This window comes from Ovis canadensis, chromosome 24 (assembly GCF_042477335.2).
Source record: "Ovis canadensis isolate MfBH-ARS-UI-01 breed Bighorn chromosome 24, ARS-UI_OviCan_v2, whole genome shotgun sequence".
NCBI lineage: Eukaryota > Metazoa > Chordata > Mammalia > Artiodactyla > Bovidae > Ovis > Ovis canadensis.
The window spans coordinates 24,456,624-24,483,509 of record NC_091268.1 but is presented as its reverse complement, the minus strand read 5'-3'; the positions used below and the strand labels follow the sequence as shown (position 1 = coordinate 24,483,509).

The following is a 26,886-nucleotide window of genomic DNA, read 5'->3' as shown; positions in this document are numbered from 1 at the left end:
GAAGGGCTTCCTGGAGGAGGCGGAAAGTATGGACCTGGCATGTGGAGCAGCTGCTGGAGTGAAAGGCTTCCCCAAGGGATTAATGGGAGAGTTGGACTGCCAGGAGGTCCCAGCCAGGATCTGGAGCCTTCAGTGTGAACTGCAGACAGCCAGCCTCCGCTGGAGAGTTGCCTCGCTTATTAGCAAGGTGTGGCCTGCAGACTCCACCCCCACCCCCACCCCCGTGAGTTGATGCAGTAACGGGAGTGCTTATTTAAAGGACTGATGACTCAGCCTCCAGTTCCAGCCCCCGTCTTGCTTGGCTTGTTTTCTGGCAGAGAAAGCAGAGAACCAGTGGGCAAAATGTGTGATTTGCCAGATTTTGCCAGCAGCTCAACTGGTTTCAAATTTAGCCTAAATTTCTGTCTCCTGGTACTTGAAAGGGTTTTCCAGGTGGTGCAGTAGTGAAGAATATGCTTGCTAATGCAGGAGACACAAGAGACTCGGATTCAGTCCCTGGGTTGGGAAGATCCCCTAGAGAAGGACATGGCAACCCACTCCAGCATTCCTGCCTGGAGAATTCCATGGACAGAGGAGTCCATGGGGGTTGCGCAGAGTTGAATATGACTGAGCGACTAGCACATATGACATGAAAAAGCATTTACAATTTGGTGGCAGGGGTGTGAGGGGGTGGAGTTCTTAAAGTCTAAGTCCAAGGACTGGCTGCCTTGGCATTCCCTCGGGAGCATGTTGAGAATACAGATTCCTGGGCCTTGCCCCAGACTTGTGGAATTAGGCCTTCAAGGTCCCACTCAAGGGGTGGAGGCCCTGGAATCTGTTAATGAGTTCTCAAGGAATTTGGACCAAACGATGCCAGTGGATCACAACTGGGAATATTTCATGGGATGCTTAGCCCTGTAAACTAGGCCAGCCAACTCGAATTAGGAGCTGGTTGTGGTCCATCTCACCTAAACTTCTTTTCTTCTCTGATGGTTCTCTTCTTTGTCCCACTGCTCAGGATAAGCAGACCTAAGGGGTGGTTTGAAAATGCAATAACCTGACTTCCATGTAGTCCAACCCAAAAGGATAAAGTTTAAAAAGAAAGGAAATCTCACTTCATGGCCCATGTGTGCTAAGTTGCTTCAGTCTTGCCCGACTCTTTGCAGCCCTACGGACTGTAGCCTGCCAGGCTCATTCTATCCATGGGATTCTCCAGGCGAGAATACTGGAGTGGATTGCCGTACCCTCCTCCAGGGGATCTTCCCGACCCAGGGATCGAAAACGCATCTCCTCTGTCTCCTGCATCAGCAGGTGAAGTCTTTACCACTAGCGCCACCTGGGAGGTTTACAAACTTCCCATTAATCATATTGACATGTGTTGCTTTTTTTCCTGGCCATTCCCTTTCCTTTGGTAACGACACCCCAAATCCCTAGTGGAATCATCTCTACCTGTCAGGGGGCAATCTGGTAGGCATGTCAATCTATCCAGGGGTCTCATGACCCAAGCCAGGTCAATGGACACTTCTCTCCTAGACCCTCCTAGGCTCATGAGTGTGGGAAACACGACCCTCAAGCAGCTACATCTTATGGTCTCCATTAGCTCCTGGCCTTTAATTCTCCGCTGTGGCCCCTTTGAGCCATCTCTAGCTGACGGCACATTTCTGTGGGCTCCCCCAGGCTCCTCCCATAAATGCTCTTGTTGCTGAAATTCTGGTCCACTAGACCATGGGTTCCAACCTCCGGAATCTAATGCGTGATGATCTGAGGTGGAGCTGATGTAATAATAATAGAAACCAAGTGCGCAATAAAACTAATGTGCTTGAATCGTCCTCAGATCATTCCCTACCTCCCCCCACTGGTCCGTGGACATATTGTCTTCCACCAAACAGGCCCCTGGTGCCAAAAAGTTGGGGACTGCTGCACCAGACAATTCTGAAGTTTCTCTCATCTTTGTCCGCATGCTGCTGGAAAGTTCTGGAAGGCTATGTCCTCCTTGGATTTGTCATGGGGTGGGGGGAGGAGCTAGGTGGGGACCAGAAAGTGTGCGCTGTTCATTTTCCTCCTTTCATCACAGACAGCAAAGGGGAAGTTGCTTTGCAGAATCTCATTGGGATTTGAGTTTTTTTCCACTTGCATTGGACTTTCAGCTTAAGTTAATTGCCTCTATGCCATTCAATTCCAATTTAATGAAATGAAGTGAGATTGATAAAATCCGCCTGCGAGGGCTTTTGTTTCTAAGTGGACCTGAAGCTACAGAGTGGAGAGCATGGGCAAGGAAGAGCTTCTACGTTTCGAAAAGCAATTGCAGTGAAAATGTGTGACTCCAGACACAAAATCAACTGCGAATCCATGTGGAGGTCTGAGAGGAAAGGGCCTTGGTGTACCTGTATTAGCTAAGGTCTCGCTACACTGGCGCCGTGTTTCAAATACATTGTTCGGTAGTTTTCTGAGCTTCGATTGGTTCCAACACCAAAAGTGACAAGTGAAAGTGTTACTTGCTCAGTCGTGTCTGACTCTTCGCGATCCTGCGGACTGTTGCCCACCAGGCTTCTCGTCCATGGAATTCTCCAGGCAAGAATACTGGTGTGGGTAGCCATTCCCTTCTCCAGGGGATCTTCCCCACCCAGGGACTGGAACTGCAGTCTCCTGCCTTGCGGACCGTCTCCTGAAAAAGCAGGTTTCAGTTTCACCACTACGGCGAAGGGGCGTCACTGCCCCCTGGTGGCCATTGCTCCAAATTGTTCGTTCAGGTCTTGAACGACCAGGTCTTGAAAGGGATGGAATTTGTGAAGTTGAATGTGACCGGTAAACTGCAAACATTCTAAAATCTCAACATTTAACCATTGACCTGGACTCTATATTCAATAACAATCTCAATCAGAAACCAAAGCAATTTGGTTTGGTCCAAACCAAAAATAAAAATTAAAATTCAGATAAAAATTCTTTTTTTTTTTTTTTCCTCCAAATTGGATATTCCTCAGAGAAGAGAAATCATTACAGGATTCCTTTTGTGGCCATTCTACATTTCCTTCTGCCTTGCTATTTCCTCCGGGAGGAAGAAGGGTGTGTACATTCATTTTGTCCTCCTTAGTGGCAGTGGAGCAGAGTAGGTCCTCTGCCTCTGGAGACCACTCCCCAGTCTCCTCCTGCTATCATCTTGACCAGTGCCATAGCCTTTTTAAAATAGTTATTCAGTTCAGTTCAGTCGCTCAGTCGTGTCCGACTCTGCGACCCCATGAATCGCAGCACGCCAGGCCTCCCTGTCCATCACCAACTCCCGGAGTTCACTCATGTCCATCGAGTCAGTGATGCCATCCAGCCATCTCATCCTCTGTCGTCCCCTTCTCCTCCTGCCCCCAATCTCTCCCAGCATCAGGGTCTTTTCCAATGAGTCAAGTCTTCGCATGAGGTGGCCAAAGTATTGGAGTTTCAGCCTCAGCATCAGTCCTTCCAATGAACACTCAGGACTCATCTCCTTTAGAATGGACTGGTTGGATCTCCTTGTAGTCCAAGGGACTCTCAAGAGTCTTCTCCAACACCACAGTTCAAAAGCATCAATTCTTTGGTGCTCAGCTTTCTTTATAGTCCAACTCTCACATCCATACATGACCACTGGAAAAACCATAGCCTTGACTAGATGGACCTTTGTTGGCAAAGCAATATCTCTGCTTTTGAATATGCTATCTAGGTTGGTCATAACTTTCCTTCCAAGGAGTAAGCATCTTTTAATTTCATGGCTGCAATCACCATCTGCAGTGATTTTGGAGCCCCCCAAAATAAAGTCTGACACGGTTTCCACTGTTTCCCCATCTATTGCCCATGAAGTGATGGGACCAGATGCCATGATCTTTGTTTTCTGAATGTTGAGCTTTAAGCCAACTTTTTCGCTCTTCTCTTTCACTTTCATCAAGAGGCTTTTTAGTTCCTCTTCACTTTCTGCCATAAGGGTGGTGCCATCTGCATATCTGAGGTGATTGATATTTCTCCAAGCAATCTTGATTCCAGCTTGTGCTTCTTCCAGCCCAGCATTTCTCATGATGTACTCTCCATGTAAGTTAATAAGCAGGGTGACAATATACAGCCTTGAAGTACTCCTTTTCCTATTGGAACCAGTCTGTTGTTCCATGTCCTGTTCTAACTGTTGCTTCCTGACCTGCATATAGGTTTCTCAAGAGACAGGTTAGGTGGTCTGGTATTCCCATCTCTTTCAGAATTTTCCACAGTTCATTGTGATCCACACAGTCAAAGGCTTTGGCATAGTCCATAAAGCAGAAATAGATCTTTTTCTAGAACTCTCTTGCTTTTTTGATGATCCAGCAGATGTTGGCAATTTGATCTCTGGTTCCTCTGCCTTTTCTGAAACCAGCTTGAACATCTGGAATTTCATGGTTCACGTATTGCTGAAGCCTGGTTTCAAGAATTTTGGGCATTGCTTTACTAACATGTGAGAGGAGTGCAATTGTGCAGTAGTTTGAGCATTCTTTGGCATTGCCTTTCTTTGGGATTGGAATGAAAACTGACCTTTTCCAGTCCTGTGGCCACTGCTGAGTTTTCCAAATTTGCTGGCATATTGAGTGCAGCACTTTCACAGCATCATCTTTCAGGATGTGAAATAGCTCCACTGGAATTCCATCACCTCCACTAGCTTTGTTCGTAGTGATGCTTTCTAAGGCCCACTTGACTTCACATTCCAGGATGTCTGGCTCTAGGTGAGTGATCACATCATTGTGATTATCTGGGTTGTGAAGATCTTTTTTGTACAGCTCTTGAAAGTTATTAATCTATTTATTTTTGGCTGTGCTGGTCTTTGTTGCTGCATGTGGACTTTCACTAGTTGCGGCGAGCCGGGGCTACTCTTGGTGGCAAAGCTTGGGCTTCTCGTTGCAGGGGCTTCTCTTGTTGCAGAGCACGGGCTCTAAGCCGTGTGGGCTTAAGTAGTTGTGGCTCGTGGGCTCAGTAGTTGCGCTTTTGGGCTCTAGAGCTCGGACTCAGTAGTTGGGGGTGCATGGGCTTAGTTGCTCTGCAGTGTGTGGAGTCTTCATGGAGCAGGAATCCAACCTGTGTCCCCAGCACTGGCAGGTGGATTGTATCTGTTGAGTCCTGCTCCAAAGCCATGGGTGTGAGGCCTCTGATACCAAGGCCACAGAAACAGAGTCCAGAACCAAGGTCACCTCCAAAGCTGGCTGAGGCCCTCTGTAACTGTTGCCAAAAGCCCCCGTGATCATCACTAACAAGCTTCCTGATCCCAAATTAGGCAAAAATGCCCACCTTGGTAGTCACCCTATCGCGCCCTAGCCAATCACTTAATGCCAACCTTCCAGCAGGAATTTTCTTTGTCCTGAGGCTATAAAAACTGGCTATTAACCCTCAAAAAGTGTTGACTCTCCTCGGTCTAGTAGGAAGTCAGCCCGCTACGTTTGCAGTGCCCACATTATCTCTCCCCTTTGTTCTTAATAAACTCACTCCTTTCTGAAATGCTCTGTGTCTGGAGATTCTTTTCCAACCCACACTCAGACTGCCTCAAGACTATATCCACTGCACCAGAGAAGTCCACCATAGCCTTTTAATTTGTCCCCCGGGCTTCCCCCTACTCATCACCCCCCTGCCCCCAGCCCATTTTCCACGTGGCAGCGAGAGTGATTGCAACCTCCAGCCTGGGCCTATCACCCATCTGGGTTGAAAGCTTCAGTGGCTCTCTGTTGCTCCGAAGATGGTGACCGAAATTCTTAACATGGACAACAGTGTTTAATAGCATCCCAGGTGCTGGTTGCTGCCTCACAAAGGAGCCCCAAACTTAGTAGTTTAAAATAATTTTTTTTTTTTGCCCACAGTTTTGTGGGTCGACATATGGCTAGGATTCAGTTGGGATGTTCATCTGCTCTATGTGACTTCAGCTGGGGCTTTTGCAACTCAGGATCTGCTCCAAAGATGAGTCCTGTACTCACAGATCTTCCACCTCATGGCTCCCTTCCCCCTACCTCCTCTCTCCATGTGGCATCTTGTCCTCCAGGGTCTTGTGGCCCGGGCTTCCTAGCCACAGGTGACCTCAGGGTTGTTGTACTTCTTAGATGGCAGCTGGTATCCAAGAAACAGGAAGTAGAAGCCACCTGGCTGGCTCCCAGAGCTGGCAAAGCATTGCTTTCCTTGTATTCTATTGGTCAAAGTCATCCTAGAAGCCCCAGAGTCCAGGAGGTAGAGAGACAGACTCCACCTCCAGAGGGGGAGGGAGGCAGGGCCGCACTGCAGAAGGGCAAGTGGCCTGGGAGGTACTAGGCTAGGTACTAGGACTAGGTCTGGTCCGCACCCTGGACTCTCCCGAGCCACCTGCCTCTTGCAAACGTTCTTCCCTGTGCACTTCACCTGGTATGTTCTACCCAGCCTACTGTTGTGGTTGCTCAGCTGCTAAGTCATGTCTGACTCTTTGTTGACCCCATGGACTACAGCACGCCAGGCTCCTCTGTTGTCCACTATCTCCCAGAGTTTGCTCAAATTCATGTCCACTGAGTCAGTGATGTTGTCTAACCATCTCATCCTGTAGATTTCAGCTAAATCAGGATTTCCTGGGGATGGTCTCACCCGACCCTCCACAGACTCTAAGAATCCACGATCTGTTATTTTGTCCCCCCAGTTGCTCATTATGAAAATTTTCAACTTGAAGAAATGTTGCAAGAATAACCCTACTTTCCACTTAGATTCACCAACTATTAACATTTTTGTCACATTTGCTTTTATTATTCTCTTTGTGTGTGTGTGTAAATATTTCATGAGCCCTTTGTGAGTCAGCTTTGCCTCCAAGGCACTTTGCCTCCAAGGACTTCGGCAGTATCTCCTAAGGACAAGAGTGTCTTTCCACGTAAGTCCAATACAACGGTCACTCTCAGGTGATTTAACACTTATCCACAGAGTCCAGAGTCAGACTTCATCAAGGTCCAAATAATGTCCTCTAAACCCAGGATCTGCTGAGGGTCATGAGGGTCATTGTCCCATGAGGTCCCCCTTTAAACCCAAATCCTTTTCCTTCAGAGGACCTCCCTCGGGGGCCCTTCCCCCAGGCAGTCTCATGTCTTCCTCTTTAGGATCCCTCAGCTTATGTGCCTCCTCTTCCAGGAAGTTCTCCTGCTTCTCTTCTAATACTTATTTACTTGACTGCTTGGGGTCTTAGTTGTGGCAGGCGGGATCTGGGATCTTGGTTGTAGCATGCAGAATCTTGTCGCTGAAGGATGTGAATTCTTAGTTGCGGCATGCAGACTCTGGTTCCCTGACCAGGGATTGAACCCAGGCCGTCTCGCATTGAGAGCTTGGAGGGTCAGCCCCTGGACCATCAGGGAAGTCCCCAGGAGGAAGCTGTCATGCCACACGGTATCTCCCTCCTTATTTTCACATGGACCACATTGCATCACTCTCTGAAAGTCTCACGTGTGCACTTTTAACTTTTTAACTCCTGTGTCTCCTACCAGGTCAGCTCCTAGAGGGCAGGGACAGTGACCAGTCTTGTCCTCCACACTAGCACTTGGCACGGTGTCTGACATCTAGTAGATTTCTTGATAAGTGAATGCATGGATATTTCACTGTGAAAATTTCACCAATGGATGACAATAGAGTTTTGGGTTGCCAAGGCTGCATGTCTTTACCAAACTTTTACCATGCTGTAAACCTCTTAACAGGGCCTCCCTGGTGGCTCAGCAGTAAAGCATTCGCCTGCAATGCAGAAGATACAGGTTTGATCCCTGTTCGGGAAGATCCTCTCGAGAAGGAAATGGCAACCCACTCTAGTATTCTTGCCTGGAACATATCATGGACAGAGGAGCCTCGGGGTGGGGGTGGGGCCTATAGTCCATGGGGTCGAAAAAGAGTCAGATGCAACTGAGTGGCTGAACAACAGCAATAAAGGCAACATTAGGGGTGAGGGTTGGAGCTATGTGATCAGCTTGAGGACGTCCTTGCCGTGGTTGGTGAGGTAACAGGGAGATGTTTAGGGAATCTTAGCCATCAATCTTCCGACTCCAACCAGTCTGGTGTCTACGTGCTGGTGGTCAGCAGTTTCTATCCAGTGAGGCCCTGGTTTCTGTGAACAGCTTGACATACGTGTCAGACTGTTATCTATATCCCTGGAGGATAAGCTGGGGTGCTGTGACTGTTTTATGGCTGACCTGTTGTTCAAGCTATCACTAGCTTTCTGGCTTGACTGCCTTTGCCTTGTTTATGCATTCCCTCTCTTCTCTAATTAGTAGCTGCTTGAGTCTGCTCTTTGGATTCTAGGGAAGACCTGTGAGGCTAAAACGCTTCTCTTGCAAACAAACAAAAAAAAAAAACATGGGACATAGAAGGATCTGCCACCAGGAAGTACCCGCAGGGTCCTGCTCAGTTTCAATCTCACAAATCTTTGGCCCTAATTTCAAAATTCCTGTTGCCGGCCAAAATCACTGGCCTTCTCCGCCCACTGAAGCCAAATGGAAAATATGGAGACAGAGTTCGGAGGAAATAGAAAGTTGGTTTTAATTATCAGCCGGTGGAGAGGGGAAGACAGTAGGCTCATGACTCAAGATCTGTGCTCCCCTGACCCCTTAAGGAGTCTAGGGGCTTATATAAGGCAAGGGCTCACAGTCAGGAGTCGGTGATGAGGAACAAGGTGGTGGAATCTTGATTTCTTCTTGCGTTGTTTCAAAGACAGTCATGAAATGGCGCCAGTAACCCAGTGATTGAGCCTGGTGGTTTGGTGGCTCTGCAGCCTTCCTTCTGTTGTGTGACTACAAGGGGAAGGGTGTTGTAGGGGTAAACACCAGATAGGGGATGTATTTAGCATAGAGTCAAAGGAGAAGATGTGAATTGTAGCTCCTGCAGAGTTAGGGGGCAGAAAGGCAAACTTAGTTACATGCAGAGTTCGGAGTGTTACAGAAGTCAGATCGTTGAGAAACCAAGCGCTGCGCTTGGAGAGTTGGAGAACTCAGGTTGATTACGCTGGCGGGTCCAGAGGAGTTAGCATGCCAAGCTCTGAGTCCCCAAAGGGGTTACAGAGTTTTTATAGGCAGTGCGTGACATCAGGCTATAGTGGGCAATGCTAACTGTTAATAGGCTAGTTTGAACTAGGGGTTTCGCACACAGGAACACTGGTTAGCACCAGGATGGGGGGGTGGGGGGGGTGGGGATGGTGGCAGTGTGGAATGCCTGACCTTTTACACAGACAAGCATGATTAAGGAGGATTACAGGGGCTGGGAAATTGCAAAAACGGGGCGAAGGTGAGTGAGAGAGAAGTTTCAGTTCCTAGCATTGTTATAAGTCCCCATTTTCCAGAGACTACGTGACCTACGTGATCCAGACTTTGCAAGGAGCAAACTAAGTTACAGGAGCAGAATGAGCAGGAAGTTATTGTAAATTTTAACTTTTCCTCTTCATGAGCAGTTAAAGTAAAACAAAACAAAACAAAACTACAAACAGCTAGGAATGCTCAGCCCTGCTCACTGTTCTCTTTATCTTCTTTGTTCTCAGGAAAGGGAAGGAGAACTCATTTCTCTTTTTGCCTTTTCCCTGCAGCATTCCTTTCAACGAAATTTGAGGAAAACATCCTAGTGTCTGGAGTATGATTTGCTGTGTGTAAGAGCTGTTGCTTGTTGACTAGTGATGGTTTGAGTTCTAACTAATTTTTGTCCTTTTCCATCATCCAGAGCCAATCTGTCAAGATCTTCCGCCACTCATAATTCCTGTGGCGCCAGGTGGCGCTAGTGGTAAAGAATCCACGAGCCAATGCAAGAGACACGGGTTCAATCCCTGGGTCCAGAAGATCCCCTGGAGGAGGAAATGGCAACCCACTCCAGCATTATTGCCTGGAGAACCCCATGGACAGAGGAGCCTGGCAGGTGACTGTCGACTGTCCATGGGGCCCAAAGAGTCGGACATGACTTAGCACATACACACTGTTGTCTTAGAATTTACCTGTGCCTCTGGAGGCTGAGATGCTGGTGTGTGAGTTATCGCAAACTTGTATACCTGATGCACAATAAGGCCAAACTGAAACACTGGAATTTGGAGCAGAGCAAGACTTATTGCAGGGCCAGGCGAGGAGATGGCGTTTGGCTCATGACCCAAAAAGCCCCAAGCTCCTTGAAGGGTTTCAGCAAAGTACTTTTAATAGCCAGGTTGGGGTGGAGATGAGGGTGGGATGTCCCAGGGTCTGTGGTTAGCTCGCACACAAGTCTCTGACTGGCTAACGGTGAGATAACAAGGTGATGTCAGAGTGAAGTAGAAACTGCTAGGTGCTCAGCATAAGACACTGAGACCTCGGTCTTTTTTTTTCCATAAACATCTCGCTCCATTAACCTAAATCTATATACCCTTTATTCCAATTTCCTGGCATTCTGAAGAATGCCTCCCTGGTCTGGCAGCTCATAAAACATCCAGAACCAGCACAGGACATCTATTAGCTGCTGTCCAACTTACAAGGAAGAAAAATACCAGGTGGACCATTAACTCTTAGCCCCGACGTCTGACCCCTAAATAATGGCCTGGGATCATGAGAAAGGGTCACAGGATGGCGACTCAGTGTCTGAGGAAACTTAGGAACTGGGGATCAAAAGAAGCCATAAAGATGTCAAGGTGGATATGGTGGGCTTTAAACTGAGTGGTTAGAAATTACGTATGTTAGTACTTTTGCCTGGAAAATCCCATGGACGGAGGAGCCTGGTAGGCTGCAGTTCATGGGGTCGCTAGAGTCAGACATGACTGACTTCACTTTCACTTTTCACTTTCATGCATTGGAGAAAGAAATGGCAACCCACTCCAGTGTTCTTGCCTGAAGAATCCCAGGGACGGGGAAGCCTGGTGGGCTGGCGTCTATGGGGTCACACAGAGTCAGACACGACTGAAGCAACTTAGCAGCAGCAGCAGGGCTTCCTAGATGGCGTTAGTGATAAAGAACCTGCCTGCCAATGCAGGAGACGTAATAGATGCGAGTTCAATCCTTGGTCGTGAAGATCCCTTGGAGAAGGGAAAGACAACCCATGCCAGTATTCTTGCCTGGAGAATCCCAAGGACAGAGGAACCTGGTGGGCTACAGCCCAGGGGGTCACAAAAGAGCTGGACATGACTGAGTGACTAACACACACAGACTAGGAAATCTATAGTAAATAAGGCAGTCCATGGGCTCGCAAAGAGTCAGATGTGACTTATGGACTGAACAAAAACAACAAGGGTTTGCTTAGTAGGGTCTGTTATGCAGATTGATCTCAGGTCTTCTAGGTGCTGGAGAGGGAAATTTCCATCTTTACACATGGAAATTTATGCCCTGATTTTAGGCAGACGGGGGAAGGCAGTGAGTTCTTCCTGTGTCTTCGGTTTTCTCTAATGCCTTCTGCTTAACGTAATCCACTCTATGGTGAAGTGGCATATTTGTTGTAGCACATGCTGATCCCTTTCAACATGGGATTAGCATTAAAAAAAATCAAGTAGCTACAATCCTCTCTCTGAGAAAAATCTCAGGAGGCTAAAAGGTAAGAAGTGACTGAATTTGATTCGTCTGCGTTACAGGACTCTTGCTTTTTAAAATTCAATGATTTAAGTCCGTCCTCTGGATTTGTGGTAGTAGCTAAAATAAGTGAATGTCTAAGTTTTATCCACTTCAGCTCTGTCAAAGGGACATCAAGATGGAGGGAGGAGCTTCCCAGGCGGCTCAGCGGTAAAGAATCTGCCTGCCAATGCAGGAGACCACGGGTTCTATCCCTGATCTGGGAAGATCCTACATGGTGCAGAGCAACTAAGGACATGAGCACAGCTACTGAACCTGTGCCTGGGAGCCCAGGAGCCGCAAGCACTGAAGCCTGGGTGCCCTAGAGCCCCCTGCTCCACAACAAGAGAGCAGCCGCCACTCGCTGCAACTGGAGAAAAGCCCGCAGAGCAGCAAAGACCCTGCACAGCCAAAACCAAAGCTAAATGAATAAAATTACATTTTAAAGAAGATGGACCGAGCACTGCTCAGAGGGCATTGCTCTCTGAAATGGAGCCGGGAGGCCATCGGGGGAGTGGGACTCATGCACGTCTCATTCTGCTTGGAATCTGACCTTTTGATCACTTACTGTCTTAATGCAGCCATCCAGGACATCTACACGATGCTCCAGAAACTCTAGATAACTGCCAGACCTGGAGCCTGAATAACCTTGTGACTTTGGTCTTTCTAAGGTCCCGATGCCCTCTTCTCCAAAACACTTCTAATTTTATCTGAATCTGTGTCTACCAAATTGTAGTTCTTAGGACCCTAAATAAGGCTCTTTGTTCTTTGAAGCCTTGATAGGGATTATTGTTCAATAGCTGCTGCTGACTAAAAAAAAGATGCACAATGTGAGAGTTGCGAGTTAAGTTTTATTGGGGGCAAAACAAGGACTGCGGCCCAGGAGACAGCACCTCAGACGGCTCTGAGAGACGGCTCCAAAAAGGCAGTGGGGGAAGGTCAAAATATAAGGTTTTGGTGAAGGGGAAATTCAATACCATTAAGCACTCATTTTACAAAGGATTTTCTGCTAGTCACAAGGATCTGACGTCACCATGAAGGGATTTAGTGCTTTTCTAGATATGAGGAGATGCAAGAATCGGGAGCATAAAATCAATTCCTGAAAATATCTGACTATCTAAAGACCTGTCCCACTGGATCCCCTGGAGCATGGAGTGTCTCAGTCCACCTTGAACCCCCTCAGGGGGTGTTGAAGGTCAACAGCTACAACAGCAGAGTGTTCAGTCTCCCCAGAGGCAGATGGCAAATGCCCTCGCTTTTCAGTTGCTGGCAATGCTCTTGGAAAGTGCCAGTTTATAGTTGACACTGCCATCTACCAGTTGAAGATAAAACCACCACCTGATTTCATGATGTTAGACATACCTCAGTGATGGGAAGACATTGTGAAGTGGCTGACAGGGGCTTTGAGTCTTCCAAGTCTAGGACATAACACCACCTCATTGACTACGCTAAAGCCTTTGACTGTGTGGATCACAACAAACTGGGGGATATTCTTAAAGTGGTGAGAATACCAGACCACCTTACCTGCTTCCTGAAAAATGTGTATGCAGGACATGAAGCAACAGTTAGAACTGCACATGGAACAACAGACTGGTTCCAAATTGGGAAAGAAGTAAATCAAGGCTGTATATTGTCACCTTGTTTATCTAACTTATTGGCAGAGTATATCATGAGAAATGCTGGGCTGCATGATTCACAAGCTGGAATCAAGATTGCCAGGAGAAATATCAATAACCTCAGATACACAGATGATATAGCTCTAATGGCAGGACTTGAAAAGGAACTAAAGTGCCTCTTGAATGAAGAAGAGAGTGAAAAAGCTGTCTCAAAACTCAACATTCAGCATGGCATCCAGTCCCATCACTTCATGGCAAACAGCTGGGGAAAAAGTGGAAACAGTGTCAGACTTCATTTTCTTGGGCTCCAAAATCACTGTGGATGGCGACTGTTGCCATGAAATTAAAAGACACTTGCTCCTTGGAAGAAGAGCTATGACAAATGTAGACAGTGTACTAAAAAGCAGAGACGTACAGTCAAAGCTATGGTTTTTCCATTAGTCATGTATGAATTGGACCATAAAGAAGGCTGAGCACCAAAGAACTGATGCTTTCAAACTGTGATGCTGGAGAAGACTCTTGAGAGTCCCGTGAAGAGCAGGGAGATCAGTTCAGTTCAGTTCAGTTGCTCAGTCGTCTCCGACTCTTTGTGACCCCATGAATCGCAGCACGCCAGGCCTCCCTGTCCATCACCAACTCCTGGAGTTCACTCAAACTCATGAGCCATCAGTGATGCCGTCCAGCCATCTCATTCTCTGTCATCCCCTTCTCCTCCTGCCCCCAATCCCTCCCAGCATCAGGGTCTTTTCCAATGAGTCAACTCTTCACATGAGGTGGCCAAAGTATTGGAGTTTCAGCCTCAGCATCAGTCCTTCCAATGAAGGACTGGTTTCCTTTAGGATGGACTGGTTGGATCTCCTTGCAGTCCAAGGGATTCTCAAGTCTTCTCCAACACCACAGTTCAAAAGCATTAATTCTTTGGCGCTCAGCTTTCTTCACAGTCCAACTTTCTCATCCATATATGACCACTGGAAAAACCATAGATGGACCTCTGTTGGCAAAGTAATGTCTCTGCTTTTGAATATGCTACCTAGGTTGGTCATAACTTCCCTTCCAAGGAGTAAGCGTCTTTTAATTTCATGGCTGCAATCACCATCTGCAGTGATTTTGGAAGCCAAAAAAAAAAAGTCTGACACTGCTTCCACTGTTTCCCCATCTATTTCCCATGAAGTAATGGGACCAGGTGCCATGATCTTTGTTTTCTGAATGTTGAGTTTTAAGCCAACTTCTTCACTCTCCTCTTTCACTTTCATCAAGAGGCTTTTTAGTTCCTCTTCACTTTCTGCCATAAGGGTGGTATCATCTGCATATCTGAGGTTATTGATATTTCTCCTGGTAATCTTGATGCCACCTTGTGCTTCTTCCAGCCCAGTGTTTCTCATGATGTACTCTGCATATAAGTTAGATAAGCAGGGTGACAATATATAGCCTTGACGTACTCCTTTTCCTATTTGGAACCAGTCAGTTGTTCCATGTCCAGTTCTAACTGTTGCTTCCTGACCTGCATATAGGTTTCTCAAGAGGCAGGTCAGGTGGTCTGGTATTCCCATCTCTTTCAGAATTTTCCACAGTTTATTGTGATCCACACAGTCAAAGGCTTTGGCATAGTCAAGAAAGCAGAAATAGATGTTTTTCTGGAACTCTCTTGCTTTATCCATGATCCAGCGGATGTTGGCCATTTGATCTCTGGTTCCTCTGCCTTTTCTAAAACCAGCTTGAACATCTGGAATTTCATGGTTCACGTATTGCTGAAGCCTGACTTGCAGAATTTTGAACATTACTTTACTAGCGTGTGAGATGAGTGCAATTGTGCAGTAGTTTGAGCATTCTTTGGCATTGCCTTTCTTTGGGATTGGAATGAAAACTGATCTTTTCCAGTCCTGTGGCCACTGCTGAGTTTTCCAAATTTGCTGGTATATTAAGTGTAGCACTTTCGCAGCATTATCTTTCAGGATTTGAAATAGCTCCACTGGAATTCCATCACCTTCACTAGCTTTGTTTGTAGTGATGCTTTCTAAGGCCCATTTGACTTCACATTCCAGGATGTCTGGCTCCAGGTGAATGATCACACCATCGTGATTATCTGGGTCATGAAGCTCTTTTTTGTAGTTCTTCTGTGTATTCTTGCCACCTCTTCTTAATATCTTTTGCTTCTGTTAAGTCCATACCACTTCTGTCCTTTATTGAGCCCATCTTTGCATGAAATGTTCCCTTGGTATCTCTAATTTTCTTGAAGAGATCTCTAGTCTTTCCCATTCTATTGTTTTCCTCTATTTCTTTGCATTGATTGCTGAGGAAGGCATGAAGATCAAACCAGATCCTGATGCTGGGAAAGTCTGAGGGCAAGAGGAGAAGGGGGTCACAGAGGATGAGATAGTTCAATGGCATCACTGACTCAATGGACATGAATTTGAGCAAACTCTGGAAAATAGTGAAGGATGGAAGCCTGGCGTGCTGCAGTTCATGGGGTCACAAAGAGTCAGACATGACTTAGCGACTGAACAACAGCTAATGAGAGTGTCTTATGGGCACCTGTTATGGGAAACACTGACTGAGACCACTCACCTTGGCCAGCCTCCAGTGACCATTTGGGTGAGTTATTTCACAATAGGAGGTCCTGATAACGTGGAACTAACAAACCAACATCAATGGAAGAATTCAGGAAAGGTCAAAAGGAGAGGCCACGTGTCCTGCTACCTTCCAGAATCCTTCTCATTGGCATCCATCTTGGCTGAGTGATGTGTGTGTCACCAGAAGGACCCTGAATCAGGATGGATCAGAATGATTGGCCTAAGGCAACCTGGAAATTAATCCCATCACCACGAAACCCTAGACTGTGAGCCCCGTGGCAGGGCAGTCCTCCTGTGTTCCCTCCCCCTCCTGCTCTCCACCTGGGCACCACTTCCCTATAAAGTCTCTTGCTTTGTGTACTTGTGTGTCTATTCAAGACAATTCATTTCTGAGTGTTAGACAAATGCTCCCTTTGGGGCCCTGGAAGGGGTCCTCCTTCCTGCAACACACCTTGGAAGTCCCAGCTCCACAAGTTATTGGGTAAAGGCCAGGTGTCATTGTTTTAAACAAATCGTGGTCCCCTGGATTAATTTTCCTAAGGCTGCTTAACAAATTACCACAAACTCAGTGGCTTGGAACAACAGAATTAGATTTTCTCACAGCTTGAGAGGCTGGAAATCTGAAATCAAGATGCTGGCAGGGCTATGCTCCCTCTGAAGGCTCTGGAGGACTGTCCCTCCTCCCCTCTTCCAGCTTCTGGTGGCTCCACAGCTCCTTGGTTTGTGACTGTCTCACTCCAGGCTCTGCCTCTGTCTCCAATCCCATCTCCATCTGGAAACATGTTCACATTGTTGTTGTTCAGTCACTCAGTTGTGTCTGACTCTGCAACCCCACGGACTGCAGCACGCCAGGCTTCCCTGTCCTCCACTATCTCCCAAAGTTTGCTCAAACTCATGTCCATTGACTCAGTGATGCCATCCAACCATCTTGTCCTGTCGTCCCCTTCTCCTCCTGCCTTCAGTCTTTCCCAGGATCAGGGTCTTTTCCAATGAGTCAACTCTTTGCATCAGATGGCAAAGTATTGGAGCTTCAGCATCAGTCTTCCCAATATTTAGGGTTGATTTCTGTTAAGATTGACTGGTTTATCTCCTCGCAGTGCAATGGACTCTCAAGAGTCTTCTTGAAAATCTTTAAAGGATTTTAAAATCTTTAAAAGTATTTTTTTCTATGTCCACAGCCACCTCTGAGTGACATGCCATCTCTTGCTGACCCTTGCACCCCAGTAAATTAGTGGTTACCTAGGAAACAAGGTATTTCTAATTTCCCCACCCCCTAGCATAGACTTAAATGTTTTTGACTACTTGCTAATAAAGGACTTGCTTTGTCCAAGGTATTCTATGTTACATTGTTAACTCCTTACAATGACCCTGAACCTCTCACAGTTCTTAAGCTCAGGCAGCAGAGCCCCAGCCAAATAATGAAAGAGGAAGAAAGAGGGAGAGGAAGGAGTCAACACTTTGAGAAACAGGAGGCTCAGATGCTAACCTTACAGTGAAGAAGGCTGGAACTGGCTTTCAAACTCAAGGGTCTTTCTGTGAATTCCTAATTCCACGAGAACAACATATAAGACACTCCGTTTCTAGGACAGTCGGACAAGCTACTGCCCTACTCAGCTCCCGGGGTGAGAATGTGCCTCCACTGTGTGGGGGCCTCATGGTCTCAGTGAGGGAGCTGTCGAAGCTGTAGAACTGGGAACTGATTATAGGGGCTAGACCTGGCCCGCTGTGGGAGAGCTCATGGAGAAGTCTATGCAAGCGGTTTCCTCCAAGTCTACTCGAGTCTGGAGTCGCCAGAGGTCAGCCGGGTGGTCGACAGGAAGTAAGGAAGAAGGACGTGGACAAGAGCAAGTACAAACTGGAAGCACGCCTCTGTGTCACCACCTCTAGACTTGAAGCCACAGGAAACACACCCAGTGTGAAGGGCCCAGGGCAGCACATGGACGTGCCCTGCACGTGGACAGGCGCTGGCGGAAGTGGCGGGAGCTGAGGGCCTGTAGCCAGCAGAGCCTGGGAGCTGCCATGCTCTGATGCCCTGCATCCATTTTCAGAACATACAACAGGGAACAGATGCCGTGCTTCTGCTCTGAGTCTCATGTGGTGTTCGTGACACTAAAACTGAGCCAGCCAGGGAAGGGCATCCCGGGCAGGCAGTTCCAGCCTAGAGATGCAGACGGGACCCAAAGCCAGCACAGCTACCCTATTAAGAGCAGCAGAGTGCACCTCTCATGGATCGCAAATGCCAGATGAGATGTCTGTCTGGGGTTTTGACTCTGGAGCCACAAGGCAGCAAGGACAGTGTAGAAGGTTTCCAGCTTCGCCCGTTGTCCCCTCTGGGCAGCACAACCTGTGTGTATAGGCGGAACCCAGGACCAGAGCATTGCGTGTAAATGGGCTGGGTCTCTATGCCTTGGGCAAGCCAACATAGCTCCCAGGGGCTGTTTCCACATCTTTAAAATGGGCAGAAAACATCTTCACTGTCAACTACAAATTGGCACTTGTCACCTACAAGGATTAAATCATGTGCTGCTGCAGCTGCTGACCTTCAATCCCTCTGAGAGGAGTTCAGGGTGGAGATGAGGAATGAGTCCCCTCTGTGCTTTGAGGCGTTGGAGTACTAGCGGAACACGTCTTCACATAGGTATTTTCAGCAGTTGATTTTATGAGCCCAATTCTTGTATCTTCTTGTATCTAGAAAACCACTAAAATCTTTCATGGTGACTGCTCTTCATGACTAGCAAAATCTTCGTTAAGACTATAGAAACCTTTTGGAAATATAAGTGCTTGATTGCATGTATTTCTCCTTCACCCAAATCACACCCCCTGCCTCTCTGGGGGCAGTTTCTCAGAGCTATCTGAGATGCTGTCTCCTGTGCTGCAGTCCTCATTTTATCCCAAATAAAACTTAACTCACAACTCTCACATTGTGCATTTTTTTGAAGTCGACATATCACAGTTGTGCATTTTTAAAAGTCAACATATTATTATGTGGTAGAATATAAATTGCTTAAGTCATCTCAAGTCTGAAACCTCACGGGAATTTGTTGCAAAGTTATCTTTTCCCCTTTCCTGTTTTCCAAGCCAGAGTCTTTCAGCTCCCTGGAATTCCATAAACTACCCACAGCCTTTTCTCAATATAGTCAATTTTAGCCTGTCAATCCGTGTTTGGTTCTGTTGCTAAGAAGCATAAAGATTTCCCACCAAAAGAACATGACTTTTCCTGGGTGGGGGTGGGGTGTCTACTTTGTACCATGTAACTGTACACGTCCTGGTCTTGTCCCCAGGCCGGTTCTGTTCTGGTGTCCCTGCTGGATAACAGTTGAGAATCTTGCCCTTGACCCCCAAAAAACGCAACAAACACTAATGCTTTCTGAGCCAGCAGTTTGAGGATGCTTGCCATCTGCATGCCTCCTCTTCCTGTTATTGTGGAAAGTTCTCTTCCTGAAGGCTTGCTTAGCTATTAGCAGGCCAGAAGATCTGCTGGTTGGGGCGCAGTCTCACTCTGCTGATGCACACCGAAGTCCTGCTATGGGGTCAAGGCGCCGGGCCTCGCCTGGTGAAGTCAAACTCCAACTGCTGCCAACCCAAAGGCGCCGTCATCCCCTAGGTGAAGCCCTTGTCCTCTGCTGCAGCGTGCCCTCCACCGCTCTGGGCCGGAAACAGGACCTCACAGGGGGCGCTCATCTCTTCAAATTCAGTTCAGAATCTGGCTCTTCCTGTCATACTGTTTGAAAAGATAAGGACACAGCAGACTGGAAAACAACATCTTTATTTATGACTGAAGATGTGCACAAAACGCCAAGGGAAGCCATTCCCTGGTTCAGTTTTTTAAATCTCAGAGCCTCTGACATCTGAACTTTCACTATGTACCAGCCAAGAATGCCTCTTTGTGGGAACAGGGTTACCCACTAACAGCTATTTTTCTGTTTTCTTAACATCCTAGTGTTACTCGTTCAGTTTTTCCCCTTGGGTCCTGACTGACACTTGTCCACTGTGCTCACCTGTTGCGTTTCTTGGGCTATCTGCAGGAGCCGCAGCATCACGTCAGTGATCCCTAAGACAGAGGTAAGCAGGATACATCTATGGAAGCCCTCTGTGTTATATTCTTTCTCTGAGCAATGACGGCAGCCAGGAAATGAACAAAGGGGTTCGGCAAATTAAAGCCTTAAATTTAAGGCACACAATTTCATTTTCCTCAATTCAAATAGCGGGTTGGATTTTTTATTTTACAAGAGCTATTGTATTTTTTGTGTACACAGCACACAACGTTTAACTAGCTTTATTACACATGTTAAGTATACAAACTGATTTAGGGAAAACCTCTAAACTGTTTCCCCAAATGATTGACATGGCCCAAAACAAAAGGGGGGGAGTTGGGGGCGTACAAATTCATAGCCCTTCGAATATGAACAGAATGGGAAGACATCTATTCTCATACAACCTTGGTGGAGATGTACCCTGGGGGATGATCTGGCCTCAGTAAACAGCTGAATTTCCCTGCACCTGTATGGGAACACAAAAAAGTCACCAAAAGTGGACTGTCAACAGAGAAAATGGGGGCTGCTTGCACCCTAGGGCTTCTCATAGAAGCAACAGCTCCACAATACCAAAGTTATTGTACCTACGGCTGAGTGGCATGGGTCCATGATATCTATTGAAGTACTTCCTGAATGTAAATCAGAATTCATTAAACAAGAGGCCACTTACAACATGGGAAAAAGGACTGTCCCTGTATGAAGGGTTCACAATCTGAACTGGCCCTTTAAGACAATGAATAGTGTTATAGAAACATTGTAAACAAATAATTCAAATATGAAAATGCAAAATGTGCAATTAGCAAATACATTTTTTTACCTTTAGGTAAGATTTTCAGAAAACCCAGGAATGGATTTTATATCACAAAACGGTCCATATCGCCCAAAAATGTCTTTCGATTGGACAGTAAAATAATACTTGCTGGAAGCTAAAAACTGAGATAAAGTACAGGCCATTGGGAGTGGTAAAGCTTTAATTTCTCCAATTTTCTTCCAGATCAGCTTATTACTAGGGTTCTCATGGCACAGGAAGAGGTGGTAGCTTTCCACGGGGGCACACTTAGGGTTGATTTTGGTGATGTTCCACGTCAGGGCGATGCCCCTGGGCCGCAGCACCCGTTTTACTTTGAGCTCAGGCTTCTGCGGAGGAAGCGTGTCGCGGACTTTGTCTGCCAGCTCTGGCAGCGGTGGCGGCGGCTCCGGGAGAGGTGGCAGGTGCTCAAAGGACTCTAGAACCTGAAACACGTTCATACAAAGTTGAGCAAGCAGGTGAGTGGGTTCTGACTGTTTTTAAAGTGGCCAACCACAGTTCTACAACGTTTCCCATTCCTCAATCCATTTATCAAAATCATAAGAGCAAAAGGATGCTTCAAGGATATGTGAGGCTGGTTCCAGTTTTTTCAAACATTAGCTTCTTTTGGAGTTAAGATCTGTACACTTTGGAATATCACTAATCTAGAATGGGTTAGGTCCCAGACCTTCTGGAGAAATATTCCATCTCATTGCCAAACTGTGTTCCCAAACACTGTGCCGATTTATATGAAAAGTATAAGTGTAGGAGAACACCCATCTCCCTCCACCCTCATTAAGTAGTAGTGGCTACTACTCTTAAAAATCTTTTCCAATTTGTTGGATTAAAAAATGGACTTGTTTTAATTCTGTAGCTTCTGGAAAATTCAATTACATTATTTTAATTGAGTAAATAAGTATATTCATAACAGCACATTTAAAAAGCATACTAAAGTGCTTTCGAAGCTGAAACGTGACCCAATATTTCTTCATTAGTGAAATGGGTGCTTTCATTCAACTTGGAATAAATACGCCTTACAGAACATTTTGTATCAGTACCTGGGCTGCATTTTGTGACACTTGGGTTGTCTCTTTTGAGACTGAAACAGCTTTCATAGGTGACTCAAGAGTGGATACTGGGCTTTCTGTGAACAACACAAAGTTTAAAAGTAAAATTTATCTGCAATAACCAATCCCATAATCTTTAAAGCCAACAGTAGTTTACATCTTGTGTAATAAGTAAATGTAAACTGAAGTTATAAAACTGTGAAATAAGATTATAAAATTATAATATTTTATAAAATGATAATTTATAAAATTATAAAACTGTGAAATAAATAACTTTTGCTAAAAGTTCAAGACCCAAAGGTATCAAATATAGATAATTTTTCTTTTATATGACAAAAAGTCCCCTTTTAAGGTAAACATGTACATCGTGGTGCAGCTGGGAACTAGGAAACATTACCCATAGAAGAGGGATTCCTGCTTAGCAGTCTTAGGGGGCAGACACTGCTGTTAGGTCAACATGGTTGTCTGTAAACACAGAACGGTTCACAATCCTGTATGAAGGTACGATACAAATAAGACCTGCGAATTCAGACTAGAACTCACGCCGACCTGGGCTGCAAGTATATCTACTGCTGAGATCCATGGTAGCCCGGGGAGGGGAATAAGACATAAACTGCGTGCTGTTGAAAGGGAGGGGGAGGAAGAAGAGACAGAACAGGGGATGGAAGAAAGGGAGATGGTTAGAAGACAGAAAAGGAGAAAAATAGAGAAAATGTGGGTGTGAGGGAGAGAAAGAAAGTTTAGTACGTACAAGAATAGTCTGAGGACAACCAGGGAGAGTATTAAAAGGATAGGAAGAAAAAGGGCTTCATGTTGGAAAGCAGGGCCTGATAGCTAGAAATTTCAGAAATTTGAACATAAATAAGCAGCAAAAACCATTTTAGATTCATTGTGTGTGCTGTGATATATTAATAACTGTTTAATATATTTTATGAATCTCCTCAAATAAAATTTCTTTCATTTGTGTTTTCCTTTTAACTGACAAGGATAATTAAGATTCTACATAGTGTTTCAAAGATATCTTATTAGTCACATTATTTACTGGTATTATAAAAATCTTTCTAGAAGAGGTAATGATTTTATGCTTTTAATTCTAAGATAATCTGCACAGCCTTTTTAATGGGTTTGTTAATTAGAACTAGATTTGTGAAATCATAATCTTCAGGTTAATCAACGCACAAAAGCCAATACAAATAACCTTCTTTATATTTTTAAGTGAACAGTTTCATACAAAAAAAAAATTCCAACAGATAATAGCTTTCCATAACTAACATTCCTTCTTTCAAGGTAGTAAGTCGACAAGCCCTTAGCAAATTTAAACAGGTTAGAAACGAAGCAGGACTTTTTACCCCAAATCAGCTAATGTTTAGATCCTCTGCATCATCAATGTCAATGTCTTGTGAATAATCTGCAGCTTTTATCCTTATCTATATAAAAATGCGCAATGGTTACTTTAGAACTTTGTATTCTCAAAACAACAGTAGCAAGCACCCCATTATTTTAACGTTCTTTCTCATTAAATTCCTAGGGGATAATTGTGGCTTCTCGTTTCAACTTAATCCTTTGGGGTTTGACCTTCCAGATCCTTTGCTGCATGTATATGTACATGTTTTCACTTGTAAATATTTATATTATAGACATGATTTTTAAAGTTTGCATTTAAAAGTGAAAGTGGAAGTCGCTCAGTCGTGTCTGACTCTTTGTGACCCTATGACAATAAGCCCACCAGGCTCCTCTGTACATGGAATTCTCCAGAAAAGGATACTGAAGTGGGTAGCCATTCTCTTCTCCAGGGGATCTTCCTGACCCAAGGATCAAACCTGGGTCTTCTGTACTGAAGGCAGATTCTTTATAATCTGAGCTACCAAGGAAGCCGATAAAAGTGAACTATTCAGATACAATTTACATACAGTATAATGTACCCATTTAAAATGTGCAACTCTTTTTGAGTTTTGACAAATATACTATTGTGAAACTCTCACAAAATTTAAGATACAATGTTTATATTACACCAAATAGTGTCCCTTTTGATAATACAAATGAATCTGACTCCATATTGGATCTATTTCTTTTACTTGAACCTTTGTATTCTACTGCCTTTGCTATAAGTTAAAAATGTTGCTGATGGCCTTAAATATACAGGAGAGCTCATTCTCAAGGGATGAACTTTAAAGTTATATAACACTTTCCCATTTACATAGAGGTTAAAAAGTTGCAGAACAGAGAATAACATTTGTCTTGCTGGAGGTTTAGAGGAACACTGTGAAAGGACCTACGTGAACAAATAGCTGCCAAGAACTAAGGATTCTGACACCATGAAGTCTGTAGCAACCAACCACATTCCCTCCCCTTTTAGTATAAAAGAAGCCTGAATTCTAACTCAGAGAAGATGGTTCTTTGGGACACTAGTCAACCATCTTCTTAAGTTTCCTGGCTTTCTGAAGGAAGTTGCCACTCCTTGCCCTAACAACTCATCTTTTGATTTACTGTCCTGTCATGCAGTGAGCAGTACAAGCTTAAACTCAGTAATATTCACAATCCCTCTCTCAACACTGGCCCCATGAAACCACAGATCTGTTGTCACTAACAATTAGATTGCTTTTTCTAGAATTTGACATAAACCGAATTAACATGGTGTTTGTTCAACCTTTTGTTTCTGAGATTCATCAATGTTGTTGTATATAATAATACATTTTATTCATTTTTATTGTTGAGTACTACTCAGCTCTGTAGACAGTTATGTCACAACCTACTTATCTATTCATGGACATTTGGGTTGTTTCTAGTTTGGGACTATTATGAACAGAGTTGCTATGAACATTTGTGTAAAAGTCTTTGTGTAGATGGGCTTCCCCAGTGCCTCAGTGGTAAAGAATCCACCTGCAGTAGAGGAGACAGGTGAGATGCAGGTTTGATCCCTGGGTTGAAGATCCCCTGCACAAGGAAATGGCAACCTACTCCAGTATTCTTGCCTGAAAAATCCCATGGACAGAGGAGCCTGATGGGCTACAGTCCATAGGGTTGCAGGGTCTGAACGATAGAGCATGCACATTTTGTATAGATGTAGGTTTTCATCTCTCTTGATGAATACCTCAAGGTGGAATAATAGCATCAATTGCTAATGTGTTTAGAAACTGCAAAACACTTCCAAAGTGGTTTTACCATTTTACATTCCTACTAGTAAGACAAGAGAATTCCAGGTTGTTCCACATCCTTATTAACACTTTGTATATTTTCAGTTGTTTTCATTTCAGCCATTTTAGTGGCTATGTTGTAGTATCTCATTATGGTCTTAACTTCCCTAGTGATGAACAATGTTGAGAGTTGTCTTCTTCTGTTTATTTGCCATCCCCATATCTTCTCTAGTGATGGGTCACCTACTTGCTTTGGGTTTAATTTGTTCTTTTTGTACTAACATCTTAAGGCAGCTGCTGTTGTTCAGTTGCTCAGTTGTGTTCAACCCTTTGCAACACCATGGACTGCAGCATGCCAGGCTTCCTTGTCCATCACCATCTCCAGGAACTTGCTCAAACTCATGTCCATTGAATCAGGATACCATCCACCCATCTCATACTCTGTCATCTCCTTCTCCTTCTGCCTTCAATCTTTTCCAGCATCAGGGTCCTTTCTAATGAGTCAGCTGTTTGCATTAGGTGGCCAAAGTATTAGAGCTTCAGTTTCAGCATTAGTCCTTCCAATGAATATTCAGGGTTGATTTCCTTTATGATTGACTGGCTTGATCTTCTTGCAGTCCATGTCTTCTCCAACACCACAGCTCAAAAACATCAATTCTTCAGCACTTAGCCTTCTTTACGGTCCAACTCTCATATCCATACATGACTTACTGGAAAAACCATAGCTTTGACTAGACTGACCTTTGTAGGCAAAGCAATATCTTAAGGCAGAATCTTAGGTTATTCATGTAAGACTTTCATTTTACTTTCTATCTTTCCTAATATAAATATTTAATGCTAGTAATTTCCTCTGAGCACTGCTTTAGTTGCATTCCTTCAGATTTTGATATGCTGTTTTTTCATTCAGTTCAAAATATTTTTAAAATTCCCTTTTGATTTCTTTGACTCATGGGTTATTAAGAAATGTAATCTTTAGTTTCCAAATATCCAGGTATTACCCAAATAGCTTTCTGTTACTGATTACTTGTTGTATTGTATCTGTAATCATAGAATATGTTCTCTATCCTTTTAAATATACTGAGATTAGTTTCATGGTCCAGAACCAGTTTTGTGGTATGTTTCATATGTACCTAAAAAAGAACTCATATTCCTCTGTGACTGCGTTTGAATGTTCTAGAAATGTCAAATAGATTATTAAGTTGGTTGATAGTGTTGCTCAGGGTTCTATAACTTTACTGACTATATATTGTATCAACTACTGAGAATGGAGTGTTGGAACCTCAAATTATAATTATTTTTTTATTTATAATTTCAGTCCAATTAGTTTTTATATTAGGAATCTTGAAGTTCTACCATAATGTGCATTAAGTGTAGATCTGTTTGTTTTTTGCGTGCACTGGGTCAGCCAAAACAACTGGTTTGTGTTTTGGTTGCAGCGTGTGGGCTTGCTCTAGCTGTGGTGTGCACAGACCTTTCCTGTTGTAGTGCAAGGGCTCTAGAGCATGCAAGCTCAGTAGCTGTGGTGCACAGGCTCTGTAATTGTGGCACGTGGGCTTAGCTGCTCCATGGCATGTGGGATCTTAGTTCCCCTGCCTGGGACTCAACCCACATTCCCTGCACTGGAAGGCAGATTCTTACACTGGACCACCAACGAAGTCCCATAAACATAGGTTTAGTGTGCCTTTCTGATGAAATGACTATTGCACTGTTATGAAATAGCCTTTTTTTCCCCTGGTAATATTCCTTGTTCTCAAGTCTGTCTGATAATAATATAGCCACTCTAACTTTCTTATGATTAGTGTCTGTATGGCTTACCTTCTTACACCCTTTTAATTTTAACCTATCCATATATTTATATTTAATGCACATCATGTAGCTGTCATAGTTGGGTCTTGTTTTGTTATCCAGTCCAAAAATGTGGTTGTTTAATATGCTGTTTATTCCATCCATCGAACTTTCAGGAATTTCCTTTTACTTCATTTGATTTTCTTTTATTTTTCTTATTTATTCATGTTTTCCTGTAAAACTTCACGTATATTTCTATCAGTTCTTTTAAGGTTAATTCTGTCATCTGTCAAAAGTCTTTCTTTTGACTAATTTTTCTCCTGGTTTTGGATTCCATTCTTCTTCCTCATATCTCAAGTGACTTTAAAATTTGATGATGAATATGACTAATTTTACATGGTTGTGTGTTGAATTCT

The 26,886-nt window shown here is 44.6% G+C and overlaps 1 protein-coding gene across 3 annotated transcripts in view; it reads right to left on the bottom strand.

Moving 5' to 3' along the window:
* Window positions 1–19,413: 19,413 nt before the first annotated feature.
* Window positions 19,414–26,886, bottom strand: part of ATF7IP2 (activating transcription factor 7 interacting protein 2) — a 54,978-nt gene continuing 47,505 nt past the window's right edge. For all 3 annotated transcript variants that reach the window (XM_069571491.1, XM_069571490.1, XM_069571492.1), the window contains 2 exons: window positions 21,543–21,628; window positions 19,414–20,930 (listed from right to left, as the gene is read on the bottom strand). In XM_069571491.1, coding sequence (XP_069427592.1) covers window positions 20,517–20,930; window positions 21,543–21,628 — 500 coding nt within the window. In that variant the 3' untranslated portion in view covers window positions 19,414–20,516. The remainder of the gene's footprint in view (window positions 20,931–21,542; window positions 21,629–26,886) is intronic.